Source organism: Salarias fasciatus, chromosome 13, assembly GCF_902148845.1.
Source record: "Salarias fasciatus chromosome 13, fSalaFa1.1, whole genome shotgun sequence".
In the NCBI taxonomy this organism is placed as follows: Eukaryota; Metazoa; Chordata; class Actinopteri; order Blenniiformes; family Blenniidae; genus Salarias; species Salarias fasciatus.
This window is the reverse complement of record NC_043757.1, coordinates 21,440,308-21,453,633: the sequence shown is the minus strand read 5'-3', so window position 1 is coordinate 21,453,633 and position 13,326 is coordinate 21,440,308. Positions and strand designations below refer to the sequence as shown.

General features: G+C 41.9%; 1 protein-coding gene across 1 annotated transcript; it reads right to left on the bottom strand.

Annotated features, from left to right (window-relative positions):
- Positions 1-1,998: 1,998 nt before the first annotated feature.
- On the bottom strand, positions 1,999-8,312 carry ubac2 (UBA domain containing 2). Its single transcript, XM_030107354.1, has 10 exons — positions 8,150-8,312; positions 7,663-7,787; positions 6,493-6,612; positions 6,162-6,268; positions 5,559-5,682; positions 5,403-5,450; positions 4,779-4,887; positions 3,129-3,283; positions 2,874-3,020; positions 1,999-2,753 (listed from the first exon to the last, which is right to left on the bottom strand). The coding sequence occupies exons 1-10, from the start codon at positions 8,178-8,180 to the stop codon at positions 2,646-2,648; spliced, it is 1,074 nt and encodes a 357-aa protein (XP_029963214.1). The 5' UTR covers positions 8,181-8,312; the 3' UTR covers positions 1,999-2,645.
- Between the last annotated feature and the right edge of the window lie 5,014 nt (positions 8,313-13,326).

Here is a 13,326-nt window from a genome sequence, read left to right as displayed (position 1 = left end):
GTTTTAGGAAAAAGCAAGTGAAGCGTGTGATTTTCACGCTGCTCGGCTTGAAGACGTGGATAATTGCAGGGAGCAGAGACCTGACCTGCCTGGAGCCACTGTCTGCTGGAGCTGTCTGCTCAGTGGAAGGAGAGCAGGGGGTGGGTGTGGCACAGGGCTCAACATCACAGATATGATTCAATGTCTCCATCTAGTGATGAGAGGAAGCTTAACATAAACAGGTGGATTTCATCACAGGATTCCCACACAGCAGAGTTTCATCCTGAGCCAGTAACACAATGGCCTGATAAAGGCTGTGCATGAAGATGCTTTTATAATGTTTTCTGATGCAAAATACAGTAAAATGTTCACAAAAGCATATATTTTCTCTTTGAGAAAAAGAGTTTAAAAAAAAAAAAATCGACGTTGATAAGACGGTGAGAGTGATGTGCACAAACACTCAAAAACCCATCATGTGCCAGTGGAGGACTGTCTCTGATGGACTGTTGACTCGTCCAGGAAGTACCTTGCTTTCACCCGCAGTCATCTGGGACCAACTCCTTCCACCATCTGTTTGTATTTTGGGTAAAACTGAACAGAAGATCGACTGATGAACTAAACTGTGTGCTTCATGTGGCAAATCTGGGGTCAAATCTCTGCTGGCAAAGCACATACAGTCCGACAGGAAAAGATTCTTGGAGCTTTTAGCTTGTATGAACTCACAGATGTGTCCACTAGTTTTAATCAACCAGATCAACCCCATGTTAATGAACTACTGACAGAAGTGACTTTTAATGATAAAACTGAGCTAAAGAAAGTTTTAATAATTGGAGTTAATCGAGTTCATCCTGTGATTGGATCAACTGGTTTGGCCTGCAGACCATACAGTTAACACCTGTTACATATCAACAAACCTTTATGTATAAAAATCCTCCATTAAATAATCTCCTATAATGGGACGAGTTATTTTAAACTTGGAGAGGATGGTGATCAATTCAAAATATAAAAAACTTTTTGATTATATTAAAAAAGTTATGCTGTAAACAGCCTTTAAACTAAAATCGTGTTCTGAAAAACACAATAAGCAGCAACTACTGTCCTGCAGTGCAGGATAACATAAGCAGGTTAATGTGACCCTATTAGACATATTTTCAAATTTAAAAACAGCATAAAAACATTCATTCCTATGCTCATGAGAACCAATTAGCTTCAGATACGAACGCCCACAAGAGATACAGTTCAGTCAGCAATTTGATTTATTCCACAGATCAAATATTACAGTTGATCAGAAAGTTGTCCATGCAGCAACTCTCTCATCTCATCACACTCAAAACTATTATATCACCCCGAAAAAAAATCACATACACACAACTGACAGCTTCATTTCAGTGGTCATATATTATCAATAATATTAATAATACGCACAAATATAAAACTAGCATCTGTCTTTGACATCAATACACAGTGGCTGCAATATTACTTCTCTCGCACATATGTTTATATACACAAAGTGTTTACTATGCAATGCATAGTCTTTATAAATTTCTTGTCAAGATATTGCATAATAAATATCAACCGACTTAAGACTGGCTGTGATTTGGATGAGTGTGCTGACAAAGACCCGGTTAAAACTCAATAAATAAAGTTTGAGGAGTGTGTCCATATGAAAGCAAGACTTGATGAATGAAGCAAATGAGTCGAGGTCATAATATATGACTTTCTCTACAAGCTAGCATCCGTCCACGCATGTCACACGTCTGTAAATGTAATCAAGAGAAGAATTTGTCCCGCAGACCCTGAGATATTCCACCTAACCAGCATCCTGTCTCGCCCTATAGAGTTGGAAATGGAAGAAACAAGTCAGCTCTGAAGAAGTTAAGACCTCCTCATGGGGAAATACGACTTTAATACAGGAACCAACAAGCTGCCCCAAACCGCAGAGAACGTCCTGAACATGAAGGATTTCACTTAATCCAGTGAAGCATGACCTGAAAAGTGACTTACTGTTTCCCATTTCTAAATTCTTGAGCACAATCTGCTCAATTTTTTTTAAAACAAATTCCGGGGTCCAGCCTTCCAGAGTGATTACATTTGAAGTGGCAGTACATAACATCGGGAAACAAATCGATATCTGACATGGGCGTTTGGAGGTCCGTGTGTAGCGGCAGTCATTACTTCACTGCAGTATTGATTAGCATCTTCAAGATGAGCTATGAAGAAAAGCTCAGGCCTGTTGGGTTTCAGGGTTCTTTTTTTGTTTTCTTTTTTTTTTTTTTTTTAAATCAGGCACCCCTTGGAGTTAAAAGCTCTAACTCATCATCTGCCTCGAGTGCCCGCTTCACACGATGACGGCCACGAGAAAGCTCTGACGCAAACGTCTTCCACCTTGTGCTTCACACCTCCCCGTTAATCAGCCTGCCATCAGGCTCCGCTTGGGACGAGTCAGCCCGACTGCTCCGGGGAGCAGCGACACTGCCGTCTGATTATCTGTACAAATCACATTTGTCTTCGCTCCTGTTCGCCCGGATGCTTTGATTCTCTGTGTTTTCCGCTCCTTTCTCTCACTTTTTTTTCTTTTTTCGCTTTGGTTGCTTCTTTTCTCGCTTTCTCTTTCTGTCGTCATGCAGCTCCCCCCGTCTCCACCACCACAACTGAGCTCTTTCAACTCAGTGCTGCAAGAGGAAGTTGGTTGCCATATTAATGTCGTTGTTTGAAGCTCTGAGGGCCTCCAGGGCATCGGTCCTGGAGAAACCCATTTCCACTAATCGTGCAACCTGTGGAACCAAAAACACAAAACAGGAATTAGCTTCATAAAGACATCATTACAAACAGCATACAGGCAAAAATCAGGATTAATCTATAGTTTAATAACAGCACATGACAGAAACACCCACTTGTTCCTCTGCGACAGGAGAGTTGTCCAGCAATGGCTGCTGTGTGGATTGGTGTGTGTGAGCCTGCGGGTGAGGCTGCATCGGGGGTCTGTTCTGCCCCCTGTGTCTCAGGGAGGGGAACAACCTGGTCCACTGCAACAACCCAGACTGCACACAGGATGAATTAGAAATCTTCATACAACAGCACAGTGTGATTAACTTCGATTAGACAAGCAGCTGTGGCATCGTGCTCGATCACTCTGCTTGACCACATACCTGTGGCTGATGTCTGGCGTTCCGTCTGGCGTTCCTCCTGGCCTCGTTATACTGGGCGAGAAGGAACTGTTGGTCCAGTATGTCCATCCTTTGCTGTCTCTGAATGTCCAGAGTGGCCCCCATTCCTAAAGGCGTCTCATTGGTAGGTTGGGAACCTTTGCAATGACAAACAGAAAGAAATTTAAATGTAGATAAACAAACTGGTGAATTCTTTCCACAGTAAAAGGCGCAAGTATCCCTGTGCATACCTGAAACCAAATACATATGCTCTGGAGTGTGGAACTCAGTGTGAGAGTTCCAGCTGAAACAGTGCAGGCAGGGTCATTTCAGACACTGTAGATTTGTAGATACAGCTCCTGTGTGTGAGTACTGTGTGAGTGTATGCAGAGTTTCAGCCACTGTTTAATAATCTCGCCCCGCCTAGACAGATGAAATGAGTCAGGACAGTTCAGATTGGGGCTACTTTCAAAAACCTCTAATATATATCAGATTTAGAGCCTCTTCTCAAGTACCCTGGATTAGAGTTGGAAAGAATTGGAGTTGTTCTGTCCAGGCTGTCAAAAAAAAAAAAAAAAAAAAGAGGGAAAGATATAAGATACGGGTGACTTTTGCCTGCAGTGTGAACATCTCTTCACTGTATGGCTGAGCTATGGAGAGCTTTGGTTATAAGCAGTATATAAGCATGTTCAGCTGTTCAGCTCATCCGGTGGGAGCGTTTAGCAGCTGAGTCTGTGCCTGTGTTGTCTGAGACGTAGCTTCATACCCAAGGGTCTCAGGTAGGAGTTTCTGCTTTCAAATTTCTTCTCAAAATTCACTTTCATCATCATTTTATTGACTGGCGGTTTCCCAATTTATTTATTTTTTTTCATCATTCTTGATTTTCTTGGAAACTAACAGAAGCAGTGAGTCAACATTAAATTAAAACCTTGTGCAGCAGGGCTGATCTGTCGTTCCTCAGTGCCACCCCTGGCGTGGTTAATTAGATATCCGCTCGTAAAGGTTTCCTCCGAAACTCCTCAAATCAAGTCACTTGTAGCTGGATTTCACTTGAACCCCATGTTTTGGACACTGAAACCTAACAGTGACTAACTGGGTTACAGCTCTCGTGCTCCGTTTTAGCGATGGAATAAAATGTGGAGAGAAGCACTGTTACGCACCGACTGTTTTGAGGCGGAAAAACAAACTATCACGGCTGAGAGGCTTAAAATGACCGTGCAGGGCATCAGGGACGAGGGAGGAAGAGCAGCGGAACATTAAACAAGCTTTCAAGGAAATGTTTTAAAAGGTGGAGGAAACCTGTGAAACTTTATATATATATATATGTAAAACAAGTACATCTTCAGTCAACTAATTTTATTGACCAATCTCTGGTGTAAGCTCTCATACAGGTATAAAATCACTGCACTAAATAATGTGTGTACCGTAATATTCCTTGTTGTTTCAATTGTAAACAAACGGCTACAGTGAGGATTCTTTCACTGAAGCACGGCAAAAAGTATCAAGGAGAATTACATATGTTAATATCTCCAAGCTGGTCTATTCTTCAATTATAAATAAAGACAGTAGCTCCGGTCAGGACCTGCAACACTGGCCACTGCGCGCGGGATTTACACAGGATTTGTGCTTGTGAACACAAAGGGGCAGACTCACTTGAGAAGAGCGGCTCCAGGATAAACCTTCCAGCGCGAGACACCCAGGAGGGAACAAAGAGGATCTTTTGTAACCGCAGAAAATCCGAGTGGTAGAGTCCGCCTGAGATCTGAACGGAGCACAGAGTGACAAATACAGGAGAGACTTGTACGTAAACCACAACTTTTACAGAATGTGGAAACTTTGCTCGGAAATTAGCAAAGTGCTGTAGATATGAGGCAAAAGCCACTCGGTGTATCTACTGTACAGAAAGGAAAATAATCCATGTTATTTGTTAATGCATGGTGAAATTCATTTTAAATATCAACTGATTACAGTCAATTCTAATCATTCAAATATATTTTAATCAATTGTTGATCATTATCACTGGTGTTCAGTTTTATTTGATCATCCATTGAAGTGAAAATGTTGGCCTATATTAGCCAGAAAATAACATGCCAAAGTAGAAAAACATCAGAAACTCATCTTTTCTTTTCTTTTCTTTTTTTTTTTTATTTAGTAGATTGATTTCTCAGTTATTTGTGCTCAGCCCCCCAACAAACTGGCCATAAATCTGTTGCCACACCTTAAAATACTGGCGCACTTCCTGGACACACAGTAGACAGGAAGAATTTATGTACTCACCAGTCCGCTGAGTGCGAGGAGCCACATGAACGGGCTGGAAGTTAACAGCTGCACAGCGAGAGGATGAGACGGGATGCCAAAAGCAGCGAGGGTCAGATAAGATTAAGAAGCAGGGATTCTCAAAAATCAGTGAACAGGAGTAAAGACGCGCCTCACCTGCAGGCCGACGACGTACACCAGAGACTTGTTGGTGATGTGGATGTGGCCCAGGACCTGGGTGACTGGCATGCGGGGGATCGACAGGTAGAAAGGCACAAAGAGAGAAAAGACCGGAGCGAGCCTGTGAGAGGAAAAAGGTGAAGGGAAAGAGCAAAGAAGAAATTGAACAAAACAGATGACAGGGATTTCAGTCAGTCAGAGAGAAGCTTGATATGGTCTATCATCTTGCTTTTGTAAGATGATATTTTCCATGAAGGAATGCTAATTATATCATTAAGTCTCTCGAGGCATTTTCATTTCCCCTCTTATGTGGAGGTGGACTGGCGTGCAGCTGTCACATCCCACCAACATCTCAATGCCAAATGTAAAGCCGGGAGGGGATTAAGATATTTAAAAATGAGTGGAGCCCCGGGCTTAAATGGCAAACTGTGGAGGTGAAAGCAAAAAGATTTTCTACTCGGTGACGTATGGTTCAGAAATTACTTTGAAGCATCGTGAATGTAACTGAAATATTAAGATGAGCTAACTCTCGTATTTCAGGAAGCTCCGTGGTAATAACTGTTCTCTTTCGCGCATTAATTATTCCGAACTGCTACTCACAGTCCTGAGGGCAGTTCCTCCACCTCATAGTCAAACAGGTTCTGGAACGCCTGGGCCAACAGGAAGTCCATCAGAGCAGAGAGACACCACGTGCCCAGCAGGAAGGACTGGAATTAAGGAGATGATTACAACTAAAATGTCTTTCCCCATCTCCTCTCATTTTACAACAAACACAGGGACACACAAACGAAGGTGTATGACCTCCTCCTGAAAACAGGAAGTTGCTACATAGATAGACATCATGCAGATTGGGACATATAAGCCATACATTATGCTTTTTTGTTGTCTGCACCAGCAAATGTGTTCACTGCTCAGTGGTTTTGGTACTTACAGCAAACTTCCTGCTGCCAAACCTCCGCTCGAAGATCCGAAAGTTATAAATGAGCAGACTGCTGCAAAATGAGTCCTTCACATCCAGACAGACCAGCCTGCCACACAGCAGCCTCCACACCTGCAGTCCAAAAAAACAAGGCTGAGTTATATGTAAATTTGAGTGATAACACCATGTATCTCAGAGAAAGTGACAAGTGCTACTGAAATCACATCATTCAATATTATATGATTGAAATATCAAATCAAAGTCCATTCAAGTGGTTATAAATGGGAGTGGACCATCTCTCAAGCTCGGAAGTTGTTTGAGCTGATCATGACTGGACTTCAAAAAGAACTGCAGTGTAACTCTCCGATATCACGACAGACACGTACTGTTATTCCTCAGAACACAAGCATCAGAACAAGCTCAACCTTAACTTTCACATAACTTACACAGGTTTGCAGATCGAACATGTTTTCCACTCTCTTTTACTTGTACATTTCTGGACTATTTCCAAAGAAAGAATGAAAGACACAAAGAAGCAAATGGCTGAGGGGAAGAAATCAAAAACCCTTCTTCCACGTTGTCTTCTTTTTACTCAGGATGCTATTTACTTTACCTGTTTGATCGTACAGATAATGACAGAAAAAAAATCAACGTCGAGCTCCGAACCACCAGTGGTGACCGAGTTATCTGATTACTTTTAAAAGTTAACTAAAAACCCAATACAAGGCAACAAAGGGTTTTCATATCAGTCCATTGTCATTGTACTATTTTCTTTCCATCGGTTGAGAAGGAAAAATCCAAATTAATATACTCAAACCACATAATCACCAACTTTAGATTCTACAAGTATCTCAATGTGGCAATACAAAGGAGGCTGGATTTGTGCCACTACCAAAACTGTCCATGTTTATGAAATTACTCTCTTGTACACAGTGTAATCCAGAGGTGGGTGACACTTTCAAACATGTTTTCAATCTTTCTCATGTTTCAACTCACACAGACATGAAAATGTGTAAGATTGATAGATTGCATAACTATAAATCTGCACAATCTTCCTCCTCTTTCTAACCTTGAATCAGAAACCCTTAAAGCATCTTCTCAATTTGAATGAGTTGGGTGCTTTCTTGCTCATAGGGCTATGGCTGGGACAGACTGACACACACCCACAGAGGCTGGAGGTACCTGGTGGTGCAGTGTGACAGCCTGCAGGTTGTACACGAACAGCTCCTGGTACTGTGGCAGCAGAGTCAGCATCACAGTCAGCCCATTGAGGACGAGCAGGAGGCCTTTGGACAGAGGAGCCTTGTCTGTGACAAACACAAACATCACGTATTAGAACAAGGAAGTGTCACTGTGCTGTGGTTACGGCAGAGGTGAACGGGGGGCTAATGTTTTCACAAACACACACCTAGCATAGCCAGGAACACGGATCTCATTAAGAGCACTGGATAAAAATTTCACTTTAATTTGGCTCGCTAGCGGAATGTAAAAATCTATACAATAAGTTACACATTTCTAAACAAAACTGTAAAAGCTCGGAATAAATACATGACAGGGCAATGCTACCGCGGTTAGCTCAGAGAGGAGTAACCGTTCGAGCTGACAGGAGAGGCGGTCAGAGGACTGCGACAGCCCCGCTAACCTTTCACGACAGAGCCCGGATACTCACACAGGCCCCGGGACCCCGTGGTGGTGAACATGGCGGTGGAGGAGGCTGGGGATCCGGGCGAGCAGCGTTAACGCCGACACAAGACAGAACTAACACTGTAACGTGGGAATAAAGTTGTGTAGAGGATCCATGCTGCGACTGTGAGGAGAAAGAAGGGAGAAGGGTCCCGCTACGGAAGCCCGACTCGGCCAAAAGAGGTACATTCGCAATGTAATTAGTGACATGTCATGTAGGGGGCGCTGTTGCTCTGCGCTGAGGAAAGCAAAGGTTAAACTCACGCACAATTTATTGTTTTTGTTAAGGAGCTGACCTGCTGCTGCTGAGGGGGCCCCTCTGTTATTACAAAAATATAACACATATTACTAAAAAAAAGAAAAAAAAAAAGTGTATATCTATGACACAAAGTCAACTAAAAAAGAGGATGCAAAATGCCAAAAAATAAATAAGAACACGTCGGAGTAGGCACACAAAAATAAATAGATAAATAAATTAGATACAAATTGGTGATATTACACACACACACACACACACACACACACACACACACACACACACAGAGTGTTCCATTCAATCACCCACCTCCACCTTCCATAATGGTTTTATCCTGTTCAAGGTTGCTGGAGCCAGTCCCATCTAAGAACTGGGTGACCACTTCATCAGACAGCAAAAACAGAGAGACAGACACTAACAGCGATTTAAGGACAGGAATTAATGTCACATGCATGTTTTTGGACGGTGGGATGAAAACAACTACACACACAGAAAGACCCAGCCGTTATTTGACAATCTTACTGTGAGGTGAAAACACTGGCCACTGTATCACCATGCAGCCTCAAAGCACAGTCAAAGACATCAAATCAACCAGTGTGAGATCACGAATTCTAAAACTCAAAGTAGTCAACTGCAAACTATTTTGCGGTCTTTAATATGGCACTTTAAAACAGAAATTCTAAGCTACTAATTCATTTCACTTATAGAGTGCTTTCCCACTGCTTGATCAGCCCCCAAAGCGCTTTAAAGTGTGAATCATATTCACCCAGTCACACACTCACTGGGACTGCGCATTTTTGACAAATGTAGAGATGGGGAATCAACCTTACAACCTCTGATTGAGAGATGACCAGTCCACCAGCCAAGACACAGGCGGTTGGTAGGGATGCAAAGACAAAAAAACAAAATGCTTGAAGGTATTTAGATGGAAAGCAGCCAAAATCAGACACAGTGCAAAAAGACACAAAAACAAATCACCTAAAAGGGACTCAAGAGTAATGTCATAAGTAAATAAATATGATTATATAAAAAACTTACAAAATTATATGCAAAATTATTAGAAATTTCAAAGCACTTGAAAAACAAATGCAAATGCAAAGCAACATGAACGGGTCATAAAGAAACAAAGTGTCACTGGGATCCAAAGTAAGAGTACACAAAATGAATAAAACAATACAAATACAAAAAATGATCAATAAACTTATAAAAAAATGGAGAAACAATCCATTAAAAAATGTCATCCCAATAGAGGAGGAATACACTGGAATAGAATCAAGATCACATTTAAAAGATCATAATTATAAGTCAGCACCCACAAATCAATGTAGAACAACTCAGAAAAAAAAATCCTATCCATAGATGCAGCCAAAAGACAAGAAAATGCAAAAAAAAAAAAACAAAAACAAAAAAAAAACTCAAAAAGCCAAATTAAATCAGAAAAATACAAAACAACACTAATAAAACAAGAAAATTGTCAGCTTAAGACAACAAAATAACAGGATTTTTAAAACAAAGTCAGCAACTCTCTTTAAAATACAGAAACTCAAACCACGTCAGTCCCTACGAACAACAACTATAACTTTCTGGAAATGTTCAAAACTCTGGGTGACCCCCGTCCAGCACATAACAGCATCGACCACACTGCACTCAGAGTCTGTCTTTGTACTCCGTTGACGGTCCTGAGGCCCGACTTTCAGGCCGAATGCCACAGATCTGACCAGCGCAACGTGCCTGCTGAACCCCTCAGCTGGGATTCGGTGTCCCGCCCACACATGGGCATTACCGCTGGACAGATGATGCAGCCGGACGACGCCTGGCGATGCCACCCTGCTGTTCACCTTATGAACGTCGGACAGGACATTCCCAGGCCCTGAAGCACAGGTCTAATCACGCCTGATCTTTAGCCTTGTCATCTCTGACCACTTGCATAGTGTGCAATATGTATTAACGGTGTGTGTGTGTGTGTGTGTGTGTGTGAATATAGGCATTCAGGGAGTGTTTAACGGCTTTAAGTCTTGCAGTCAGCTTTCTGACAGAGTGGTAACACTGTTAATTATCCTTGGGGCCTTGAGCAGGACGTGGCTCCACAAAGTCCAGATTAATGACTTTTTCTTATGGTCCTCTGGCCTCATGTGCACAGTGTCATATCTTGTCAAGGTCCAGACTTCCTCTGCCGAGGCCCTGCTTTGTCTTATAGCCCCAATAGCTGCCAGTTTCAGTCACATCAAACGGTGTGTGCGCCGTCTTGCCTGGCCACAATGGCTCCTGAGCCGGTGGATCCGGTGCTTACGCTGGTTCCAAGTACATTCGAAAAGATATGGCGAACAGCTGTCTAATAGTGTTGCCTTTCCCCATCATCCACAGATGCAGCAGTGTTAGTTCCCATTGGTTAGTTCCCACCCATTAGGTCTATTTGGCTGCCTGTGGTCAGATGTGACTGCAAAGCAGAGCTCAGTAACAGCTTGCTAATTGTGTTTCAGACCTTCTCTGTCACTGATGTAGGAGTGAGGTCTAAAAAGGTTGCTTTGCCCCTGTTCTCAATCAAAGATAATCAGATTAAACAGCGCAGAGATGTGTGTATATGTGTGTTTGTGTGTGCTTACCAATAAAGAGACTCCAGATTTGGAGACAGCCTTGACTCCTGCTGTTTGCTTTGTTCATTAAGAGGAGATGAGCAGATGGTTTGCTGGTCTGTTGTGCAGTGCACACATGCGGGTGCACAGAGAAACACACAGACGCTCATGCAAATACACACATACACACACACACGCAGACACGCACACACACACACGCGCCTGCTCGGTCCTGTCACCTTAGCTTTATCCTCCATTTATCTTTTCCATTACACATCTCTCGGCAGGACAATGCTACTCACTGAATGGTGAGGACTGGGTGTGTGTGTGTGCCTGTGTGTGTGTCAGAGAAAGATACACGGGAAGTGTGAAAGAGTCGGACTGTGGAGAATGAAGTCACAAACCTTTTTCCGTCAAGACGGGCTCCGAGGTGGTCATCGGAAAAGTTGATGACTCACTCACACATTAATTTATGTGAATCATTGCTATTCAGTTGTCAGCCACTCTGTATTCAGGAAGAATTGCTTGTAACAGAGGCATTGTTTTAGTCCTGCATTACAGCTTATCTGCCTGTGTCCAGGAAATGGCACACCGCACATTTTAGACAAGGTTGCATAAGCAAAACCTGGCTCGGTGCAAGGATTTTTTTTTTTTTTTGGCAGAACGATTGAGTTCAGAACAATGTGAAATGTATTACTGAGGACTTTAGGGAACTTAATATTCTTTGCCGGTTAAATGCTTGAGCACCTCCCGTATGCGCAAGAGGAAATTGTTTCTAATACTTCTAAACAAGCAGGATTTGTGATCTTTGACTCCAGTCACATATTATATCACAGAGCAGTCTTTTTAACCTCTGCGTTGGCAAAAGAACACTTAGTTCAACCCATGTGATGAGCCAAGCACAAGCACTGTCTTTTCAGCAGCAGAATATTTTTGACAGCAGTTTGTGGAGCTTTTAAATCAATATCACAGCATTGTCTCTCTACACCTGCTCTCAGTGCCTTAACAGTTTTATGATCTGGAATCGATTGAATGAAAGGTGCACAGAAACCATCATCTGATTCAGATTATTACTATAAAGGATAAACTCTGATAAAAGTACGGACTTTGAACTGACAGGTTATGAAATGTATAAAATGAAGAGAAAGTTGGCATTATATGTAGACAGAAATTTAAAATGCATGGTGGTGGAGCGCGTGGCAACAACTGCGGAGGATGTGCTGGAATGTCTATCAGCGGAAATGTGTATTTAAAAAAGGAAAAAATAGAAAACGGAATAATCAATAACTTTACTTCAGAAGTTGAGAATTTGCAGCTGCCCTTGAAGGAAGCTGCAACAGAAATGGCTAAATTAAATAGTTTGTTTTATCAAAATAAATTGTCAAAAAACTTGAATAAAACTAAATGTGTGTTATTTAGAAATCGTAGAATAAACACATAAGTTCTACTCAAGACTGACAATGCTGTTGTTGAAAAAGAAATGTATGAACATAAATCTCTGGGTGCAAGAGGGTAGCAATATATCAGTATATACTTCTTCTTGCTGCTTTTCAAACATTAATTGTTGTTCATCTTAACAGATTTTTTTACTCACTGTTTTTTATGTTCAAAATAGACACATTCAAATTCAATTAATTAAATGAACTAGTCAAGAAAATAAAGAAATGAGAAAGTGTGTCTGGAAGAGAATTCCAATCTGGGGAGACTTGATGCCAATCTGATATATTTCGTATTCAGCTGATTCTTATTATTGGACATTTGCGAGGCTTCTATCCAGAAATGTGAATCAGATTCATTTGTTTGGTTGGATATTGTTCCATCCTCTGCCATATCAGAAATTAACAGGAAGACATTCTCCGAAAACACCCAAATTGTCACACTGCAGTGTGTAGATGGTTCATTTTTCCCCACAACATTTATTCATTGTTCAGTCTTTTTACAGATTCACTAAAAAAAAGTGCTCTCCATTACTTATTGACCCTGTTTTAGTCCCTCACCTTCTCTATCATGTCAGGGAAACCTGATCAAAACGAGTGCAGCCACACGCAGATAGTGCACCGTCGACATGTTTCGCCAACAGGCAGCTCGCACGAGCCCCTGCTCACCACCTCCCTGTCTGTCAATACTTACGTGGATGTTTTTAGAGATGAAGCAGGAATCGATGCGACATCTTTCCCCTGCACCTTCGAATATGTACTTGGATCATCCCGTCCTCCATTTTTCTTCTTTTACCAAAAACATTTAGTGTTCAATGTGATGGAAACTTGAATGAATTAGTTGAACGAACAATATATTCAGATGCTGCAGGTGTGAAAGGGAAGAAAGACGCGCTCA

What these genes read in the sequence shown, in the direction of transcription:
- ubac2 (XM_030107354.1), bottom strand. Translation starts at nt 8,180, where the DNA reads ATGTTCACCACCACGGGGTCCCGGGGCCTGT. An exon ending in CCTGGAGCCGCTCTTCTCAA is followed by an intron (nt 3,284 to 4,778) that starts GTGAGTCTGCCC and finishes GTCATTGCAAAG; the next exon opens with GTTCCCAACCTACCAATGAG. An exon ending in ACGCCAGACATCAGCCACAG is followed by an intron (nt 3,021 to 3,128) that starts GTATGTGGTCAA and finishes TCCTGTGTGCAG; the next exon opens with TCTGGGTTGTTGCAGTGGAC.